Source organism: Haliotis rufescens, unplaced genomic scaffold, assembly GCF_023055435.1.
Source record: "Haliotis rufescens isolate VD_foot unplaced genomic scaffold, xgHalRufe1.0.p SCAF_6, whole genome shotgun sequence".
Taxonomy (NCBI): Eukaryota; Metazoa; Mollusca; class Gastropoda; order Lepetellida; family Haliotidae; genus Haliotis; species Haliotis rufescens.
In genome coordinates, this window is record NW_025964334.1 from 33878478 (window position 1) to 33900987 (window position 22510).

At 42.8% G+C, this 22510-nt stretch overlaps 2 protein-coding genes across 2 annotated transcripts; both read left to right on the plus strand.

Moving 5' to 3' along the window:
- LOC124116037 (sulfate transporter-like) lies at positions 1 to 5316 on the plus strand. Its single transcript, XM_046477245.2, has 2 exons — positions 1 to 154; positions 1907 to 5316. Exon 2 carries the CDS (start codon positions 1917 to 1919, stop codon positions 4470 to 4472), a length of 2556 nt encoding a protein of 851 aa, XP_046333201.2. The 5' UTR covers positions 1 to 154; positions 1907 to 1916; the 3' UTR covers positions 4473 to 5316.
- Positions 5317 to 16089: 10773 nt separating this feature from the next.
- Positions 16090 to 22510, plus strand: LOC124116036 (sulfate transporter-like). Its single transcript, XM_046477244.2, has 2 exons — positions 16090 to 16231; positions 18843 to 22510. The coding sequence occupies exon 2, from the start codon at positions 18853 to 18855 to the stop codon at positions 21373 to 21375; it is 2523 nt and encodes an 840-aa protein (XP_046333200.2). The 5' UTR covers positions 16090 to 16231; positions 18843 to 18852; the 3' UTR covers positions 21376 to 22510.

Consider the following 22510-nt stretch of genomic DNA (forward strand, 5'->3'; position numbering starts at 1 on the left):
TGGCGATGAATTGAGAGGTGATGAATTGACACTGTTACCCTAGGTATTTAAGCCTGCCGTCCACTGTCAAGATTCAGTGGTGACGCCTACCAGCTTCGGGATCAGTGGGTTTAGCTTTCGTTACTTCTTCAGTGCGTTCCGGATCTCTGCCAAGGTAAGACATATATCACAAAACTTGTTTATCCTCATCGGGCGTGTGACAGCTCTTGGTGCTTTGATGTTTAGTGGTAAACATTTCGTCTGAAACAAACATTACGCTTGTATTTTGGTTATCAGAAAATTCTATGTTGCTTCAAATTAGATGAAAAATAGATTTAATACATGTTAATATTTTTCATCGTCATATGTTATATTCTTAAAACCGTATCGCAATACGAACTGGATTGTAAAGGTAAAATTATAAGCGTATTAAGGTTTACATACAGATATGTATACTTGATAGCAAATATAATTGAAAATTCGCACAGGGCTTACGTGTACGTTAATTATCAACACTTGCAATGCAATTATATCGTTTACAGAAGTATACATGCACTTTGTACAAGGTTATTAATGTAAGGAGTTAAATTTAGAGTTGACACGCCGAAGTCAATACTAAAATAATTTGAAATTTTATTTACAAATTCATTCTCAAGTTCATTCGTGATTACCTGTAAGAATATTTTCGTCAGGCATCTGCAGGTAACGCTGTGTCAGTATGTAATCAGTGACAGGTCCACGGTGACCGTTATTACCGTAACATACAGGCAAACATTGTAAACGCATAACGTCCTCATGTCGAGTGGACAAACACCGTTTTATGTCGTGTTGTGCAGAATTGTGTAACAAACTCGAACTTGTCTACATGAGGTTGCATCTGTCAAACATGTGGGTTTATAACATTGAAATCAAGTGCATTGCTGTTGAGGAATAATATTTCTTTATTACATTCTCGTAGCAATGTGGGGCGGTGGCGCCGAGATATTGCTGGAATATTGCTGAAAGCGGCGCAAAACCATACTCACTCACTCATTCATATCCACCAGCTATGTGTCTGAAATGGATATGCGACGTTCAATAATAACGTACTCTGCTTGTAGCACTGCAAGTACGACTGATTTCTGATGATAGCAGGGTTTTACAGGAAACAAACATTGCACCATTTGTAGCGACAGAAACTCAAACTCTACACCAAACACGGTCAATAATACTCTCACACAGAGGACAAGGTAAGCCGAAACTGCTAAGGCAGAAGGCCTTGAAGCAACAACCAACACACGAAATACCAGGTCACAGTGCATCACTTCATTCTGGCGTATAGAATAGGGACGTACAGTAAACTACGGTTATAACGAACACGCTTATAACGAACTGACGGATATAACGAACTAAAATTAGTAGTCCCTTGAGTTCGTTATAACCGTAGTTTACTGTAATTCACCCGTTAATAGAAAGTATTTATTGTACAGATTATCCCATGCCTTCATCATCAACTTATCAGCTATGGTATAAGTACGTGCATATCTGTATAGTCTTTATTGCCTAGTAGACACCTTATATTTTATCTTTACATTTTATAATGACGCTCAACCATAAGTGAACCATTGCTGTTGAAGAATAAATTTTTTTTATTACATTCTAGTAGTTGTGTGGGGCGGTGGCGCCGAGATATTACTGGAATATTGCTGAAAGCGGCGCAAAAAATAATCAATCATTCACTGGTAGTTATGTGGCAAAAGTCACTGTGTGGGGTCGAATTGAGTATAAACACAATGAAAACCCACAACTGTAACTGATACACTTTTTACAAAAGACATAAACAAACTAGTTATATTTTTACTGTTAACATTTAAACATTGAATATTAGTTCATGTGTGACTGTGTACAGTTATATCATGACTTAGTTGGTTTTTTTCTACATTTACAGACTTCCCACAATGAATGAGAAAAGCTCAGTATCTATCAGTGACGCGGCATCAATGAACTCACCCGGGTGCCTGGACACGAAAGGACGACGTTTCTCCTGTCCTGCCGTCAACGTCGTTGATAATGCCATTGTCATCAAGCGACCACCGTTCACGCAAACAGCGTTCGACGATATCCACGCCAAGACCGAGTTCGAATCCAAGAGCATATCCGAACGCGTGAAGAAACAGGCGTATTGCTCAAAGAAGCGACTATGGAAGCTGGTGAGCGGTTATCTCCCAATCCTCAAGGTCCTACGGTACTACAACATTAAAGAAAACATTCTGATTGACATCCTGGCAGGTTTAACAATTGGGGTACTACATATCCCCCAAGCACTGGCGTTCGGCCAGCTGACGTCTGTGAAGATCGAGAACGGCTTGTATACATCTTTATGGCCTGTTATCATCTACGTATTTTTCGGAACATCTGCCCACGTTTCCATCGGGACCAGTGCTGTGATATGTATATTGACTGCTAGTGTTGTGGACCGTCAAGGCGAGGCCTTTGTCGCCGCTAATCCGGATATTCTGAACTTTACATTGAACGGTACTCAAGTGCCTCTTAATGAAATCCCAGCATACTTAGATTACAAGGAAGGGGTAGCCATGGCTGTGACTTTCGTTTCGGGGTTAATGATGATCTTCATGGGCGTCTTCAAGCTCGGGTTCATCACCGCCTACCTATCCGAGTCCTTCTTCTGCGCGTTCACATCAGGAGCTGCCATCCACATTGCCACAAGCCAGGTTCCAGCTATGCTTGGTTTGGACATCACGAAACACGGCGGTCTGTTCAAGTTCATCAATAACTACATTGAAATCTTCTCCCACATCACCGAGGTCAACGTTGCTGCCATCGTCTGTGCCGTCATCACTTGTCTCATCATCGTGCTGGTCAAGGACTGCATTAACGAGAGATTCAAGCATAAGCTCTTCATGCCAATCCCTATCGAGCTTTTCGTCGTCGTGTTCGGATGCATCGTTGGCTACTTTGGTGACCTAAACACAAACTTCGGAATTGCAATCGTCGGAAGCATCCCTAACTCCATTCCCCCACCTGTCATTCCACCACTGGCAGAAGCCCCCGATTTCTTGGCCGACTGCTTCATCATCGCCATCCTCATCTTCGCCAACACCATCGCAATGGCTAAGATCTGCGCCAAGAAACACAACTACGAGGTTGACGACAGTCAAGAACTCATCGCCTACGGCATGTGCAACTTTGTCAGCTCTTTCTTCAAGTGCTTTCCCTCAAGCGTGGCGCCCCCACGATCCATGGTTTCAAGCGGCATGAACACCAAGACGGTCGTCAACGGCATATTTACATCCGGTCTGATGGTCCTCGTCATCATGGTCATCAGCTTCGTCTTCGAGGTTCTCCCCAAGTCAATCCTCGCAGCCATCATCTTCATTGCTCTCAAAGGACTCTTCATCCAGATTCTCGACGGACGCAAATTCTGGCGTGTCAACAAATTCGACTTCGTCATTTGGTTCAGCACCTTCACCAGCGCCGTGTTCCTCGACATCGACTACGGTCTCTTCATCGGCGTGGGTGTGTCCCTCATCACTGTTGTGTTCCAGACTCAGTTTGCCCGCGGATACAGACTCGGCAGAACCACGAAAGACAGTACCCTTGTGGAGCACAAGAAATATCAGGATTCCGTCGAGATCCCTGGCGTCAAGATCTTCCGCTTCCAATCTTCTCTTTTCTACGCCAACGCCGAGATCTTCCGATCCAACCTCTACAAATGCACTGTGAACCCCAGAAAACTACTGAAGATGATAAAGAAATACGAAAAGAAAATGGGCAAATCTGGGAAGAGTGTGATGCTGCTAAGCGAAGAAAAAAGAAGCTCCGTTGTGAAGACATCAGTGCCATCAACAAACACGACTGGAAACACGAATCTAAGCACGTCTGATAGCAACCTCATTGGGCGTATGAACAGCACAGAGTCAACAAAAAGTGACAGCACCAAACGCAACTCCGTCACCAGTATCAACAACCCAGCGTTCACAATGACTGACGAAGCACAAAATAACAGCTATACGCTCAAACAGAATGGCTTCAAAGCCGACGGCAGCATGAAACGCCACGGAAGCATTGATTCCACCTTCTCCACCGTCACCATCACCACAATCAACTCCGAGGACGAAGAAGTTGACCCCGAGGACGGCGGCATCCTTGTGACGGATGAGAAACTAAGAACCATGAGACGCACGCACCACGTCATCATCGATTGCAGCGTCATCAACTACTTGGATGCCTCCGGCGCCAGTGTCCTTAGTCACATCTTCACTGAGTACGACCACGTCAACATCAAACTGTTCCTGTGCGGTTGTTCTTATGATATGCGGGAAGCTATGAAACATGCTGGTGTTTTCAATAAGATTCCACACGAAAATATTTTCTTGGATCTTTACGATGCCCTTGCCGTTGCTAAGATACAACGGGCCATTCCGATGCTGTTGGACGTGACAGATTATTCCGATGACGAGGCTGCTGAAGATTCCTACATCACAAAGCTATAACCTTGGAAACTGAGTCGTCATCGAGAATCTCATAAGCACTACAAATGCAGTTCATGTAGAGACAAGCTCTCGGCTGAGCCGAGCGAGGCTGATCATGATGTACTTCAACGAATACTTGTCATTAACCTTCATTTGTAAGCCTGATTACTAACCATACATTTCGTGAGCTATTTGTTTGCGAAATCACATCTCGTTAGGAATATATAAAACAGGGATACTGTGCTTTGTCGTTCTGTTACCAAACTATGAGCCACAGGATATTGAATTCTACTTAAATTCATATTGATTTGTAATAATGTTAAATGCAATAGAGCGAAGACAATATCAAACACTGTTCGTATGACAACAAATTCTAGCAATCATTCGCAACCTGGACATTCACTTGTCCCAATCAAAAGTTGAGTCGTGTAAGACTTTCATTCTTGTAACTGTTCTGGTTTTAGACTTTAGATGACGTCACTAGACATCGGATGATTTGATTGGTTCATCACACTCCTTAAGATGTTGCTTTGTATATATGCTATATATGTGCGCTCGTGTTGCATTCTCCCGTCTTTGATTATATTGATACTACGCAGAACACTGACAAAATTGGTCAGAAGTTTGGGACAAAAACTTACAAAATATGACCCATGTGTACATATGTATATGTGAAATAAGTATATTTTAAGACGAGATTAACTGTAAAAAATGTTAATTTAAATAGTTTCTAAATAGTATCACAGAAAATGGAAATTTATGTTGATACGTTGTTGTGTTTGACCACTGGTGCCAGGGGAAAGATATATTGGATCTGTTTGACGATGTGAGTTGTTGTCAGGGAAGATTAAACTAATTTATATTACGCTTGATTTCTGTTCTTATTTAATATCGCCGCAATTTTCTGTCAATTAGGCATGAGAGAAAGCCATGATTGTTTGTTTGAACCCAAGAATGCACTAGAATATGATTCTAGGTACATTCACAAACGTGACGGTCCTGCATTGGCTCTTCATGCAAACACAACACACAATACACAAACATGCTTCCACTATAAGTGACGATCCTCCAGTGGCTATGCTTGTAATTGAAGCTACACACAATACACAAACAACACACTGCTTCCACTATAAGTGACGATCCTCCAGTGGCTATGCTTGTAATTGCAGCTACACACAACACACAATACACAATACACAAACATGCTTCCACTATAAGTGACGATCCTCCAGTGGCTATGCTTGTAATTGAAGCTACACACAATACACAAACAACACACTGCTTCCACTATAAGTGACGATCCTCCAGTGGCTATGCTTGTAATTGCAGCTACACACAACACACAATACACAATACACAAACATGCTTCCACTATAAGTGACGATCCTCCAGTGGCTATGCTTGTAATTGAAGCTACACACAATACACAAACAACACACTGCTTCCACTATAAGTGACGATCCTCCAGTGGCTATGCTTGTAATTGCAGCTACACACAACACACAATACACAAACAACACACTGCTTCCACTATAAGTGACGATCCTCCACTGGCTATGCTTGTAATTGAAGCTACACACAATACACAAACAACACACTGCTTCCACTATAAGTGACGATCCTCCAGTGGCTATGCTTGTAATTGCAGCTACACACAACACACAATACACAAACAACACACTGCTTCCACTATAAGTGACGATCCTCCACTGGCTATGCTTGTAATTGAAGCTACACACAATACACAAACAACACACTGCTTCCACTATAAGTGACGATCCTCCACTGGCTATGCTTGTAATTGCAGCTACACACAACACACAATACACAAACAACACACTGCTTCCACTATAAGTGACGATCCTCCACTGGCTATGCTTGTAATTGCAGCTACACACAATACGCAAACAACATACTGCTTCCACTATAAGTGACTATCCTCCACTGGCTATGCTTGTAATTGCAGCTACACACAATACACAAACAGCACACTGCTTCCACTATAAGTGACGATCCTCCACTGGCTATGCTTGTAACTGCAGCTACACACAACACACAATACGCAAACAACATACTGCTTCCACTATAAGTGATGATCCTCCACTGGCTATGCTTGTAATTGCAGCTACACACAACACACAAACAACATACTGCTTCCACTATAAGTGACGATCCTCCAATGGCTATGCTTGTAATTGCAGCTACACACAACACACAATACGCAAACAACATACTACATGCATTATAAGTGATGATCCTCAACTGGCTATGCTTGTAATTGCAGCTGCACACAATACACAAACAGCACACTGCTTCCACTATAAGTGATAATCCTCCACAGGCTATGCTTGTTATTGCAGCTACACACAATACACAAACAACACACTGCTTCCACTATAAGTGACGATCCTCCACTGGCTATGCTTGTAATTGCAGCTACACACAACACACAATACGCAAACAACATACTGCTTCCACAATAAGTGACGATCCTCCACTGGCTATGCTTGTAATTGCAGCTACACACAACACACAATACGCAAACAACATACTACATGCATTATAAGTGACGATCCTCCACTGGCTATATGCTTGTACTTGCAGCTACACACAACACACAATACGCAAACAACACACTGCTTTCACTAAAAGTGACGATCCTCCACTGGCTATGCTTGTACTTGCAGCTACACACAACACACAATACGCAAACAACACACTGCTTTCACTATAAGTGACGATCCTACACTGGCTATGCTTGTAATTGCAGCTACACACAACACACAATACGCAAACAACACACTGCTTTCACTATAAGTGACGATCCTCCACTGGCTATGCTTGTAATTGAAGCTACACACAATACGCAAACAACACACTGCTTCCACTATAAGTGACGATCCTCCAATGGCTATGCTTGTAATTGCAGCTACACACAACACACAATACGCAAACAACACACTGCTTCCACTATAAGTGACGATCCTCCAGTGGCTATGCTTGTAATTGAAGCTACACACAATACGCAAACAACACACTGCTTCCACTATAAGTGACGATCCTCCACTGGCTATGCTTGTACTTGCAGCTACACACAACACACAATACGCAAACAACACACTGCTTCCACTATAAGTGACGATCCTCCACTGGCTATGCTTGTACTTGCAGCTACACACAACACACAATACGCAAACAACACACTGCTTCCACTATAAGTGACGATCCTCCACTGGCTATGCTTGTACTTGCAGCTACACACAACACACAATACGCAAACAACACACTGCTTCCACTATAAGTGACGATCCTCCATGGCTATACATACCATGAGAGCCACACGAAATGACACAAACATGGCTGAATAAGTTCATATGCGGGTTTAGCATTGTCCAGGCAATACGATGTCGGAAGGTTTTGTTATAAGCAGGTGTGCGGTAGTGAAGGAAGACACTGTGGCGAAGCTTATATATTGTATATCTGTAGCAGAACGAACTCATCACTAATATGAAGGCCACCCTGTCCAGATGAGTCAGTAATGTATTTCCCTAACTCGGATCTATACAACCCAAAGGCGAATCAAAGATGGTTAGGCCGATCCTTAATCCTGTATAAATACCACCCTATACCGTTCACACAGTGTAAATATACCACACGACATCGCCCACACAATGTAAATATACCACACTACATCGCCCACAGTGTAGACAGACCATACTACATCGCCCCACAGTGTTAATATACCACACTACATCGCCCCACAGTGTAGACAGACCATACTACATCACCCACACAGTGTTAATATACCATACTACATCGCCCACACAGTGTTAATATACCACACTACATCGCCCCACAGTGTTAATATACCATACTACATCGCCCACCCAGTGTTAATATACCACACTACATCGCCCTCACAGTGTTAATATACCATACTACATCGCCCTCACAGTGTTAATATACCATACTACATCGCCCACCCAGTGTTAATATACCACACTACATCGCCCTCACAGTGTTAATATACCACACTACATCGCCCTCACAGTGTTAATATACCACACTACATCGCCCTCACAGTGTTAATATACCACACTACATCGCCCCACAGTGTTAATATACCATACTACATCGCCCACCCAGTGTTAATATACCACACTACATCGCCCTCACAGTGTTAATATACCATACTACATCGCCCTCACAGTGTTAATATACCATACTACATCGCCCACCCAGTGTTAATATACCACACTACATCGCCCTCACAGTGTTAATATACCACACTACATCGCCCTCACAGTGTTAATATACCACACTACATCGCCCACCCAGTGTTAATATACCACACTACATCGCCCTCACAGTGTTAATATACCACACTACATCGCCCTCACACTGTAAATATACCACACTACATATCCCGCACAGTGTAAATATACCACACTACATCGCCCTCACAGTGTTAATATACCACACTACATCGCCCTCACAGTGTTAATATACCACACTACATCGCCCCACAGTGTTAATATACCATACTACATCGCCCACCCAGTGTTAATATACCACACTACATCGCCCTCACAGTGTTAATATACCATACTACATCGCCCTCACAGTGTTAATATACCACACTACATCGCCCACCCAGTGTTAATATACCACACTACATATCCCGCACAGTGTAAATATACCACACTACATCGCCCTCACAGTGTTAATATACCACACTACATCGCCCTCACAGTGTTAATATACCACACTACATCGCCCCACAGTGTTAATATACCATACTACATCGCCCACCCAGTGTTAATATACCACACTACATCGCCCTCACAGTGTTAATATACCATACTACATCGCCCTCACAGTGTTAATATACCACACTACATCGCCCACCCAGTGTTAATATACCACACTACATCGCCCTCACAGTGTTAATATACCACACTACATCGCCCACCCAGTGTTAATATACCACACTACATCGCCCTCACAGAGTTAATATACCACACTACATCGCCCTCACACTGTAAATATACCACACTACATCGCCCTCACACTGTAAATATACCACACTACATCGCCCTCACAGTGTTAATATACCACACTACATCGCCCTCACAGTGTTAATATACCACACTACATCGCCCACCCAGTGTTAATATACCACACTACATCGCCCTCACAGTGTTAATATACCACACTACATCGCCCTCACACTGTAAATATACCACACTACATCGCCCTCACAGTGTTAATATACCACACTACATCGCCCTCACAGTGTTAATATACCACACTACATCGCCCTCACAGTGTTAATATACCACACTACATCGCCCCACAGTGTAGACAGACCATACTACATCGCCCTCACAGTGTTAATATACCATACTACATCGCCCACCCAGTGTTAATATACCACACTACATCGCCCTCACAGTGTTAATATACCATACTACATCGCCCTCACAGTGTTAATATACCACACTACATCGCCCTCACAGTGTAGACAGACCATACTACATCGCCCCACAGTGTTAATATACCACACTACATCGCCCTCACAGTGTAAATATACCACACTACATCGCCCCACAGTGTAGACAGACCATACTACATCGCCCCACAGTGTTAATATACCACACTACATCGCCCCACAGTGTTAATATACCACACTACATCGCCCCACAGTGTTAATATACAATACTTCATCGCCCACACAGTGTTAATATACCACACTACATCGCCCCACAGTGTTAATATACCATACTACATCGCCCACCCAGTGTTAATATACCACACTACATCGCCCTCACAGTGTTAATATACCATACTACATCGCCCTCACAGTGTTAATATACCACACTACATCGCCCTCACAGTGTAGACAGACCATACTACATCGCCCCACAGTGTTAATATACCACACTACATCGCCCTCACAGTGTAAATATACCACACTACATCGCCCCACAGTGTTAATATACCACACTACATCGCCCTCACAGTGTAAATATACCACACTACATCGCCCCACAGTGTTAATATACCACACTACATCGCCCCACAGTGTTAATATACCACACTACATCGCCCCACAGTGTAGACAGACCACACTACATCGCCCTCACAGTGTAGACAGACCATACTACATCGCCCCACAGTGTTAATATACCACACTACATCGCCCTCACAGTGTAAATATACCACACTACATCGCCCTCACAGTGTAAATATACCACACTACATCGCCCACACAGTGTGAATATACCACACTACATCGCCCTCACAGTGTAGACAGACCATACTACATCGCCCCACAGTGTTAATATACCACACTACATCGCCCCACAGTGTAGACAGACCATACTACATCGCCCCACAGTGTTAATATACCATACTACATCGCCCTCACAGTGTAAATATACCACACTACATCGCCCCACAGTGTAGACAGACCATACTACATCGCCCCACAGTGTTAATATACCACACTACATCGCCCTCACAGTGTAAATATACCACACTACATCGCCCCACAGTGTAGACAGACCATACTACATCGCCCCACAGTGTTAATATACCACACTACATCGCCCTCACAGTGTTAATATACCACACTACATCGCCCCACAGTGTAGACAGACCATACTACATCGCCCCACAGTGTTAATATACCACACTACATCGCCCTCACAGTGTAAATATACCACACTACATCGCCCTCACAGTGTAAATATACCACACTACATCGCCCCACAGTGTAGACAGACCATACTACATCGCCCCACAGTGTTAATATACCACACTACATCGCCCTCACACTGTAAATATACCACACTACATCGCCCCACAGTGTAGACAGACCATACTACATCGCCCCACAGTGTTAATATACCACACTACATCGCCCTCACACTGTAAATATACCACACTACATATCCCGCACAGTGTAAATATACCACACTACATGTCCCACACAGTGTGAATATACCACACTTCATATCCCGCAGTGTAAATATACCACACTACATCGCCCACAGTGTAAATATACCACACTACATATCCCGCAGTGTAAATATACCACACTACATCGCAGAAACAGTGTAAATATACCACACTACATGTCCCGCACAGTGTAAATATACCACACTACATCGCCCAAACAGTGTAAATATACCACACTACATATCCCGCAGTGTAAATATACCACACTACATCGCAGAAACAGTGTAAATATACCACACTACATGTCCCGCACAGTGTAAATATACCACACTACATTGCCCTCACAGTGTAAATATACCACACTACATTTCCCGCACAGTGTCAATATACCACACTACATCGCCCTCACAGTGTTAATATACCACACTACATCGCCCTCACACTGTGAATATACCACACTACATATCCCGCAGTGTAAATATACCACACTACATCGCCTAAACAGTGTAAATATACCACACTACATATCCCGCAGTGTAAATATACCACACTACATCGCCCACACAGTGTCAATATACCACACTACATATCCCGCACAGTGTAAATATACCACACTACATCGCCCACACAGTGTGATTATACCACACTACATATCCCGCACAGTGTAAATATACCACACTACATCGCCCACACAGTGTAAATATACCACACTACATATCCCGCACAGTGTAAATATACCACACTACATCGCCCACACAGTGTGAATATACCACACTACATATCCCGCAGTGTAAATATACCACACTACATCGCCCAAACAGTGTAAATATACCACACTACATATCCCGCAGTGTAAATATACCACACTACATCGCCCAAACAGTGTAAATATACCACACTACATGTCCCGCACAGTGTAAATATACCACACTACATTTCCCGCACAGTGTCAATATACCACACTACATATCCCGCACAGTGTCAATATACCACACTACATATCCCGCACAGTGTAAATATACCACACTACATCGCCCTCACAGTGTCAATATACCACACTACATTTCCCGCACAGTGTAAATATACCACACTACATTTCCCGCACAGTGTCAATATACCACACTACACCACCCACACAGTGGTATAAACCAGGCTACATTGAATGAGTAAATATACCACACAGTATAAATATACCGCACTATATCGCCCTCACACTGTAAATATACCACACTACATCGCCCAAACAGTGTAAATATGCCACACTACATATCCAGCACAGTGTAAATATACCAAACTACATCGCCGAAACAGTGTAAATACACCACACTACATCGCCCAAACAGTTTAAATACACCACACTACATTTCCGCAGTGTAAATATACCACACTACATCGCCCAAACAGTGTAAATATACCACACTACATGTCCCGCACAGTGTAAATATACCACACTACATTGCCCTCACAGTGTAAATATACCACACTTCATTTCCCGCACAGTGTCAATATACCACACTACATCGCCCTCACACTGTCAATACACCACACTACATTTCCCGCACAGTGTAAATATACCACACTACATTGCCCTCACAGTGTAAATATACCACACTTCATTTCCCGCACAGTGTCAATATACCACACTACATCGCCCACACAGTGTCAATATACCACACTACACCACCCACACAGTGTCAATATACCACACTACATCGCCCTCACACTGTCAATACACCACACTACATATCCCGCAGTGTAAATATACCACACTACATTGCCCTCACAGTGTAAATATACCACACTTCATTTCCCGCACAGTGTCAATATACCACACTACATCGCCCACACAGTGTCAATATACCACACTACACCACCCACACAGTGTCAATATACCACACTACATCGCCCTCACACTGTCAATACACCACACTACATCACCCACACAGTATAAATATACCGCACTATATCGCCCTCACACTGTCAATACACCACACTACATCACCCACACAGTGTAAATATACCACACTTCATTTCCCGCACAGTGTCAATATACCACACTACATCGCCCACACAGTGTCAATATACCACACTACACCACCCACACAGTGTCAATATACCACACTACATCGCCCTCACACTGTCAATACACCACACTACATATCCCGCAGTGTAAATATACCACACTACATTGCCCTCACAGTGTAAATATACCACACTTCATTTCCCGCACAGTGTCAATATACCACACTACATTGCCCACACAGTGTCAATATACCACACTACACCACCCACACAGTGTCAATATACCACACTACATCGCCCTCACACTGTCAATACACCACACTACATATCCCGCAGTGTAAATATACCACACTACATTGCCCTCACAGTGTAAATATACCACACTTCATTTCCCGCACAGTGTCAATATACCACACTACATCGCCCACACAGTGTCAATATACCACACTACACCACCCACACAGTGTCAATATACCACACTACATCGCCCTCACACTGTCAATACACCACACTACACCACCCACACAGTATAAATATACCGCACTATATCGCCCTCACACTGTCAATACACCACACTACATCACCCACACAGTGTAAATATACCACACTTCATTTCCCGCACACTGTAAATATACCACACTACATCACCCACACAGTGGTATAAACCAGGCTACATTGAATGAGTAAATCACCCATTCTCACGAAGAATGTACAATTTCAAATTTAACCTGTCGCTTAGCCACTAGCCGTATATTTTGCATTAAATTAACTTGACAGAGAAAGTAAATGTTGGGAATGGTATTGGGAAAGATGTGACACTGACATTTTGGTTGCTTTCCAAACCATAGTTTTGCAGCATCGGTCATAATAGCAACATTTTAGTATAATGTGATTGTCGATTTTAATATCAATCATGAAACGATTGTGATTGGTTAAATGTCCTTATGTTTAAGCAAGTTATTCTTGTTTTTTCAGTAACTCTGATATATCATGCACTAGAATGCCAAATTTCACAGAGATATCTTATTTAATGACGAAGTTATGCTTGTTAAAAACGTGTCGCCAGTTTTCAGGTAAGCTACGTTACTTTATTTCTGTTTGAAACAGCAACTGTCATTTTGAGATATAAAAACAATATAATTGTTCATAAGACATCACGAATACACACGTTGGTGAGCCAAAGTGGTGACAGGCATCCGGTTAAATGAATAAGCACTTTATGTCACGAAAATAGCACCATTTTCGAGAGTTGAGTTAAGCTTGTAAGCTACGTTACTGCCGATACATAAAAACTGGTCTCCCGATTATGGTACAGGGATTATGCTCATGTTGCCTAAGTGCTGTCTGCTTGTCAAAGTGAGAAACAAGATTGTAAGTATTTTCCACGTGTGTTGAGGGTGTTTTATAGATCGAGATGTAAGCTACGTGATGTAAGCTACGTGATGTAAGCTACGTGACATCTTGAAATAAAAAAGGGAGTTAATTACAGGAACATTAAGTCTACAGTTCATGCCAACACTGAGAAGGCATAAGTGCTAATTCCCACCAATCAGCAGTTGTTCCCCTTGTTTACCACATGTTTCCGGTCAAATCAGGTGATTTCAAGACAGGAAAAAACTGTGTACGTTTTTACAGATTTTCTGAATTAAAAAGGTGTGAATATGTATATATTTTTCTTTTGAAATATTAATAGGTCAGAATTAACATAAAATCAAGCATTATTGAAATATAAATCACTTGCCTTTTTTACGTTTTTTAGTGTTATAAGTGCATGGCAGTGATGATATGTTTGTTGCTTGAATAAACAATACTAATGTTTTGAAGGCCATTGACATCAAAATTCACATGATCTAAAAGGAAATCAATAGATTTGTTGATCAAGTTTTCTCTCCAGATAAATAATTTTCCAATAGTGTTTCAGTATATACAGTTTTTTATAATGTTTGCTGCTTATTACTGGTGGTAACGTAGCTGTCACATTTTCTGTGAAGAACATATTTGTTACCTGATCTGTGTCATTATGTGTTTGTTGGTGGACATTTACAAATCCTAGGTGCCAGATGTAATGATGACAGTTTACATTGAAGAGTAAATACTTAGTCTATCCTTGTTAGTCTTGCTGAAATCACAATATTCATGAAGGTAACGTAGATTACAATTTATGTAACGTAGATTACTATAATCATATCATAGTCACGCATAAAAAAGGAATATGCACAACCACATTATGATTACTTGTAAACTAGTGTGTTTAAAGTCCATCTTTCCTTGAAAACTTAAGAGAGAGAGAGAGAGAGAGGGAGAGACCGGGAGGTAGAGAGAGAGAGAGGGGGGGAGGGAGAGAGAGAGGGGGGGAGGGGGGGGGGGGAGAGCGAGACCGGGAGGGAGAGAGAGGGGGAGATGCTGCTCCATGAGCTTCACCACACTGAATACACACTGAACTGGATTCAGTGGATTGAGTCTTATGTTCTCATTATATAATGTGAGTGCTGAGGTAAGACTGTTAAACTCCCCACTTGGGCACAATGGTATTGTTAATTGGCTATCTCGCAATTACATTACTGAAACTGACGAGTTTACCCATAGAAATAAGATAATCACCCTTATACAATCTTTTAAGACGATCTCGAAACTGTCACCCAACCAAGGTATTTCTTTTCTAACTGTATCTCTGGTTTACAAGTGTCCGCTTTCCACGTGTTATACGTCCACGTGCGGTGTCAGAATGCACGAGCGCGATGTCATCACAGGCCGTGGTTTCAACCTGACGCGAGCTTAGTTTGTGGACAACAGTTGTGAGTATGTTTACCTGTTCAATATCGACATGCTACTGCTATATATCCATCTTGTTTGAGTCATATCGTTGTGGCCTAACATTATCATCTTCGTCTACTTCAGGAAATTGAGTATTGTCTGCGATTGAAGCCTCATTTATTGATTCTAATGATAACGGAACAGGACAAGTGCACGTCTGACACCAAAGGAGAATAATCTAATATTTTTAACTCTGTAATCAAACATAATTGTGAAGATACAACATAATCTATAACATGCATGTTGACTAAAGTAGTACTTCCATATTATTCTGGGGGCACGGGTGGCCCAGTCGTCTAAGGCGCCGCGATTCGCTGTGCAGAGTTGCGTCCCTTGCACACGCTTGAAACCTATGATGGTGGGCTATTTATGGCCTGTGATCATCTACGTATTTTTTCGGAACATCTGCCCACGTTTCCATCGGCACCAGAGCTGTGATATGTATATTGACTGCTAGTGTTGTTGACCGTCAAGGCGAGAACTTTGTCGCCGCTAATCCGGATATTCTGAACTTTACATTGAGCGGAACTCAAGAGCCTTTTAATGAAATTGTTGTATACTTGGATTACAAGGAAGTGGTAGCCATGGCTTTGACTTTGTTTCGGGATGAAGGATCTTCATGGGATCTTCAAGACATATCACAAAAATTGTTTATCCTCATCGGGCGTGTGACAGCTCTTGGTGCTTTGATGTTTAGTGGTAAATATTTCGTCTGAAACAAACATACGGTTGTCAGTACATTACGATTGTATTTTGGTCATCAGAAAATTCTATGTTGCTTCAATTTATATCAGACCCGTGAAGATTCCGACGTAGAATAGGTCTTCGCAACCCATGCTTGCCGTAAAAGGCGACTATGCTTGTCGCAAAAGGCGACTAACGGGATCGGGTGGTCAGGCTCGCTGACTTGGTTGATGCATGTCATTGATCCCAATTGCGTGGATCGATGCTCATGATATTAATTACTGGATTGTCTGGTCCAGACTCGATTATTTACAGACCGCCGTCATATAGCTGGAATATTGCTGAGTGCGGCGTTAAACAACAAACAAATAAACAAACAAATTATATCAATAAGGTAGATTTCACACATGTTAATATTTTTCATCGTAATATGTTATGTTCTTAAAACTGTATCCAAATACGAAGAGGACTGTAAAGGTAAAATAATAAGCGTATTAAGGTTAACAGAAAGATGTGTAAACTTGATAGCAAATATAATTTCTTGAAGAATTTGAAAATTCGCACAGGGCTTACGTGTACGTTAATTAACAATACGTGCAATAAAATGATATCGCTCAGATAAGTACTAGTATACGAGGGGCACGGGTGGACCAGTCGTCTAAGGCGCCGCAATTCGCTGTGAAGAGTTGCGTCCCTTGCGCACGCCAGAAACCAATGATTGTGAGCTCGAATCCCGGTTCGCCCCGATTATGTTTCTAGGTTTGTCAGCACCATACCCGTGCTCATGGGTTTCACCGAAGTGGTAAACGTCTGAGACCTGCATCTCTTCGGGCTTTCCTCCCACATTAAGCTGACACGCCGAGCTATAACTGGAATACTGCCCAGTGTCCATTACTAATTACTTAGCTGTTAGCTGTGAGAACTTAAGTGTTAGGCTTCTATTGTGTATTGCTATCAGCGCCAATCATCTCTGTTGACTTCCTTTGTTAGCTTGTACCCTTTGTTATTTTCCACCTTTTGTTATCTTATTAATTTTGTTGTCCTTACATGTACATGTATATGCTCTCTGCCTCATGGCATTCATTCACCTGATGAAGGAGTAAGCATATACTCCGAAACGTTGTGTTCCTCATAATAAAGAAGTTGGCATCCATATATTCTCTTCCTTCCACGGTGAACGTTATTACCGTAACATACAGGCAAACACGGTAAACGCATAATGTCCTCATGTCGAGTGGACAAACACCGTTTTATGTCGTGTTGTGCAGAATTGCGTTATAAAACTCGAACTTGTATTTATGAAGTTCCATCTGTCAAACCAGCGGGTATATTACATTGAAATCAAATGCATTGCTGTTGAAGCATAAAACATTTTTATAACATTCTCGTAGCTGTGTGGGGCGGTGGCGCCGAGATATTGCTGGAATATTGCTGAAAGCGGCGCAAAACCATACTCATTCACTCGTAGCTATGTGGCTTTAATGACGATGCAATGTTCAATAATAACCTGCTCTATATAACGTTTCGTAGCGCTACAAGTACGATTGATTTCTGATGATAGCAGGGTTTTACAGGACGCAAATATTGCACCATTCCTAGAAACTCAAACTCTACACCAAACACCAGACACGAATACTATCGGACCAAGGGAAACAAGTGGAGCCATGTTGGGTCCCGTCACACGCTTAACCACGCTTAAGTCACTGTGTGGGAGGGATTTGGGTATAACACAATGAAAACAAAACATGTAACCCACAACTGTAACTAATACAATATTTACAAAAGACATAAACAAACTAGTTATACTTTTACTGTCAACATTTAAACACTGACTATTCGTTCCTGTGTGACTGTGTACCGTTCAGTTCTATCATGACTTAGTTTTTGTTTTATTTTCTACATTTACAGACTTCCCACAATGAAGGAGAAACGCTCAGTATCTATCAGTGACGCGGCAATAGTGATCCCACCCGGTTGCCTGGGCACGAAAGGACGACGTTTCTCCTGCCCTGCCGTCAACGTCGTTGACAATGCCATTGTCATCAAGCGACCACCATTTACTCAAACAGCGTTCGACGATATCCACGCCAAGACCGAGTTCGAATCCAAGAGCATATCCGAACGCCTGAAGAAACAGGCGTATTGCTCAAAGAAGCGACTATGGAAGCTGGTGAGCGGTTATCTCCCAATCCTCAAGGTCCTACGGTACTACAACATTAAAGAAAACATTCTGATTGACATCCTGGCAGGTTTAACAATTGGGGTACTACATATCCCCCAAGCACTGGCGTTCGGCCAGCTGACGTCTGTGAAGATCGAGAACGGCTTGTATACATCTTTATGGCCTGTTATCATCTACGTATTTTTCGGAACATCTGCCCACGTTTCCATCGGCACCAGTGCTGTGATCTGTATATTGACTGCTGGTGTTGTGGACCGTCAAGGCGAGGCCTTTGTCGCCTCTAATCCGGATATTCTGAACTTTACATTGAACGGTACTCAAGTGCATCTTAATGAAATCCCTGCATACTTGGATTACAAGGAAGGGGTAGCCATGGCTGTGACTTTCGTTTCGGGGTTAATGATGATCTTCATGGGCATCTTCAAGCTCGGGTTCATCACCGCCTACCTATCCGAGTCCTTCTTCTGCGCGTTCACATCAGGAGCTGCTATCCACATTGCCACAAGCCAGGTTCCAGCTATGCTTGGTTTGGACATCACGAAACACGGCGGTCTGTTCAAGTTCATCAATAACTACATTGAAATCTTCTCCCACATCACCGAGGTCAACGTTGCTGCCATCGTCTGTGCCGTCATCACTTGTCTCATCATCGTGCTGGTCAAGGACTGCATTAACGAGAGATTCAAGCATAAGCTCTTCATGCCAATCCCTATCGAGCTTTTCGTCGTCATCATTGGATGCATCGTTGGCTACTTTGGTGACCTAAACACAAACTTTGGAATCGCAATCGTCGGTAGCATCCCTAACTCCATTCCCCCACCTGTCATTCCACCACTGGCAGAAGCCCCCGATGTCTTGGCCGACTGCTTCATCATCGCCATCCTCATCTTCGCCAACACCATCGCCATGGCTAAGATCTGCGCCAAGAAACACAACTACGAGGTTGACGACAGTCAGGAACTCATCGCCTACGGCATGTGCAACTTTGTCAGCTCTTTCTTCAAGTGCTTTCCCTCAAGCGTGGCGCCCCCACGATCCATGGTTTCAAGCGGCATGAACACCAAGACGGTCGTCAACGGCATCTTTACGTCCGGTCTGATGGTCCTCGTCATCATGGTCATCAGCTTCGTCTTCGAGGTTCTCCCCAAGTCAATCCTCGCAGCCATCATCTTCATCGCTCTCAAAGGACTCTTCATCCAGATTCTCGACGGACGCAAATTCTGGCGTGTCAACAAATTCGACTTCGTCATTTGGTTCAGCACCTTCACCAGCGCCGTGTTCCTCGACATCGACTACGGTCTCTTCATCGGCGTGGGTGTGTCACTCATCACTGTTGTGTTCCAGACTCAGTTTGCCCGCGGCTACAGACTCGGCAGAACCACGAAAGACAGCACCCTGGTGGAGCACAAGAAATATCAGGATTCCGTCGAGATCCCTGGCGTCAAGATCTTCCGCTTCCAGTCTTCTCTGTACTACGCCAACGCCGAGATCTTCCGATCCAACCTCTACAAATGCACTGTGAACCCCAGAAAACTACTGAAGATGATAAAGAAATACGAAAAGAAAATGGGCAAATCTGGGAAGAGTGAGGTGCTGTTTAGCGAAGATAAAAGAAGCTCCGTTGTGCCGACTGAAAACACGACTCTAAGTACCTCTGAGAATAACCTCATTGGGGGAATGAACAGCACAGTGTATACAAAAAGTGACAGCACCAAACGCGTCTCAGTCTCCAATATGGACAACCCTCTGTTCACAATGACTGACGAGGTACAAAATAACAGCTGTGTGCTCCGACAGAACGCCGACAGCAGCATAAAACGCCACGGAAGCATTGACTCCACCTACTCCAACGACACCATCGACACGGTCAACTCCGAGGACGAAGAAGTCGACCCCGAGGACGGCGGCATCCTTGTGACGGATGAGAAACTAAGAACTATGAGACACACGCACCACGTCATCGTCGATTGCAGCGTCATCAACTACTTGGATGCCTCAGGCGCCAATGTCCTTAGTCACATCTTCACTGAGTACGACCACGTCAACATCAAACTGTTCCTGTGCGGTTGTTCTTATGATATGCGGAAAGCTATGAAACATGCTGGCGTTTTCAATAAAATTCCACACGAAAATATTTTCTTGGATCTTTACGATGCCCTTGCCGTTGCTAAGATACAACGGACCATTCCGATGCTGTTGGGCGTGACAGATTATTCCGATGAAGAGGCAGCGGAAGATTCCTACATCACAAAGCTATAACCATGGCAACTGAATCGTCATCGAGAAACTCATAAACACTACAAATGTAGACTTGGCACTCGGCTGAGCCGAGCGATGCTGATCATAATGCACTTCAACGAATTTGACACTGTTCATTTTCAACTGGGGCGGTCGGGTAGCCTAGTGGTTAAAGCGTTCGCTCGTCACGCCGAAGACCCGGGTTCGATTCCCGACATGGGTACAATGTGTGAAGCCCATTCTGGTGTCCCCCGTCGTGATATTGCTGGAATATTGCTAAAGGCGGCGTAAAACCATACTCACTCACTCACTCACTCATTTTTAACTTTCTTAACTCTAATTTGTAAGCATGATTAGTGATTGCTGATCAAAATGCACTTGTCATTAACCCTTATTTGTAAGCCTGATTACTAACCATACATTTCGTTAGGAACATGTTCATGAAATCCTCTCTTTACGAATATATAATACTTAACTTTTGACAGGGATACTGTGCTATATCGTTATATTATCAAACTAAGACCCACAGCGTATGGAAATGTACTTATATTCATTCTGATTTGTAATAATGTTACAACTTGGTCAGATTCATGACAATATTAAACACTATTCGTATGACAACAAATTCTAGCAATCGCCGCCTGGACATCCACATGCCCCAATCAAAGTTGAGTAATACAGGACTTTTATTTTCGACAATAATTCTGGTTATTGACTTAACATGACGTCACTAGACATCGAATAATTTGATTGGTTCATCACATCCCATACGTGTTTCACTTTTGTCTAATACTCAGATGTGGCTTTGTATAAATGTTATATATGTGTGTATGCTGGTGTTGCATTCTTCCGTCATTTATTATATAGATACTATGCAGAACACTGCCAAGATTGTTCAGACGTTCGGGACAAAAACTTACAAAATATGACTCCTGTGTACATGTGAAAATGTGAAATAAATATATTTTAACACGAAATTCACCTAAGATTTTATAGTAGGCTAATTTAATGCATGCTAATTTTGAATATTTTCTAAATATTATCACAGATAATGGAAATGGATCATGATACGTTGGTGTGCTACAGTGGAATAGTATATATGGGTCTGTTAAAAGGTCCGATTTGATGTCAGGGAAGATTAAAATCATGTACAGTA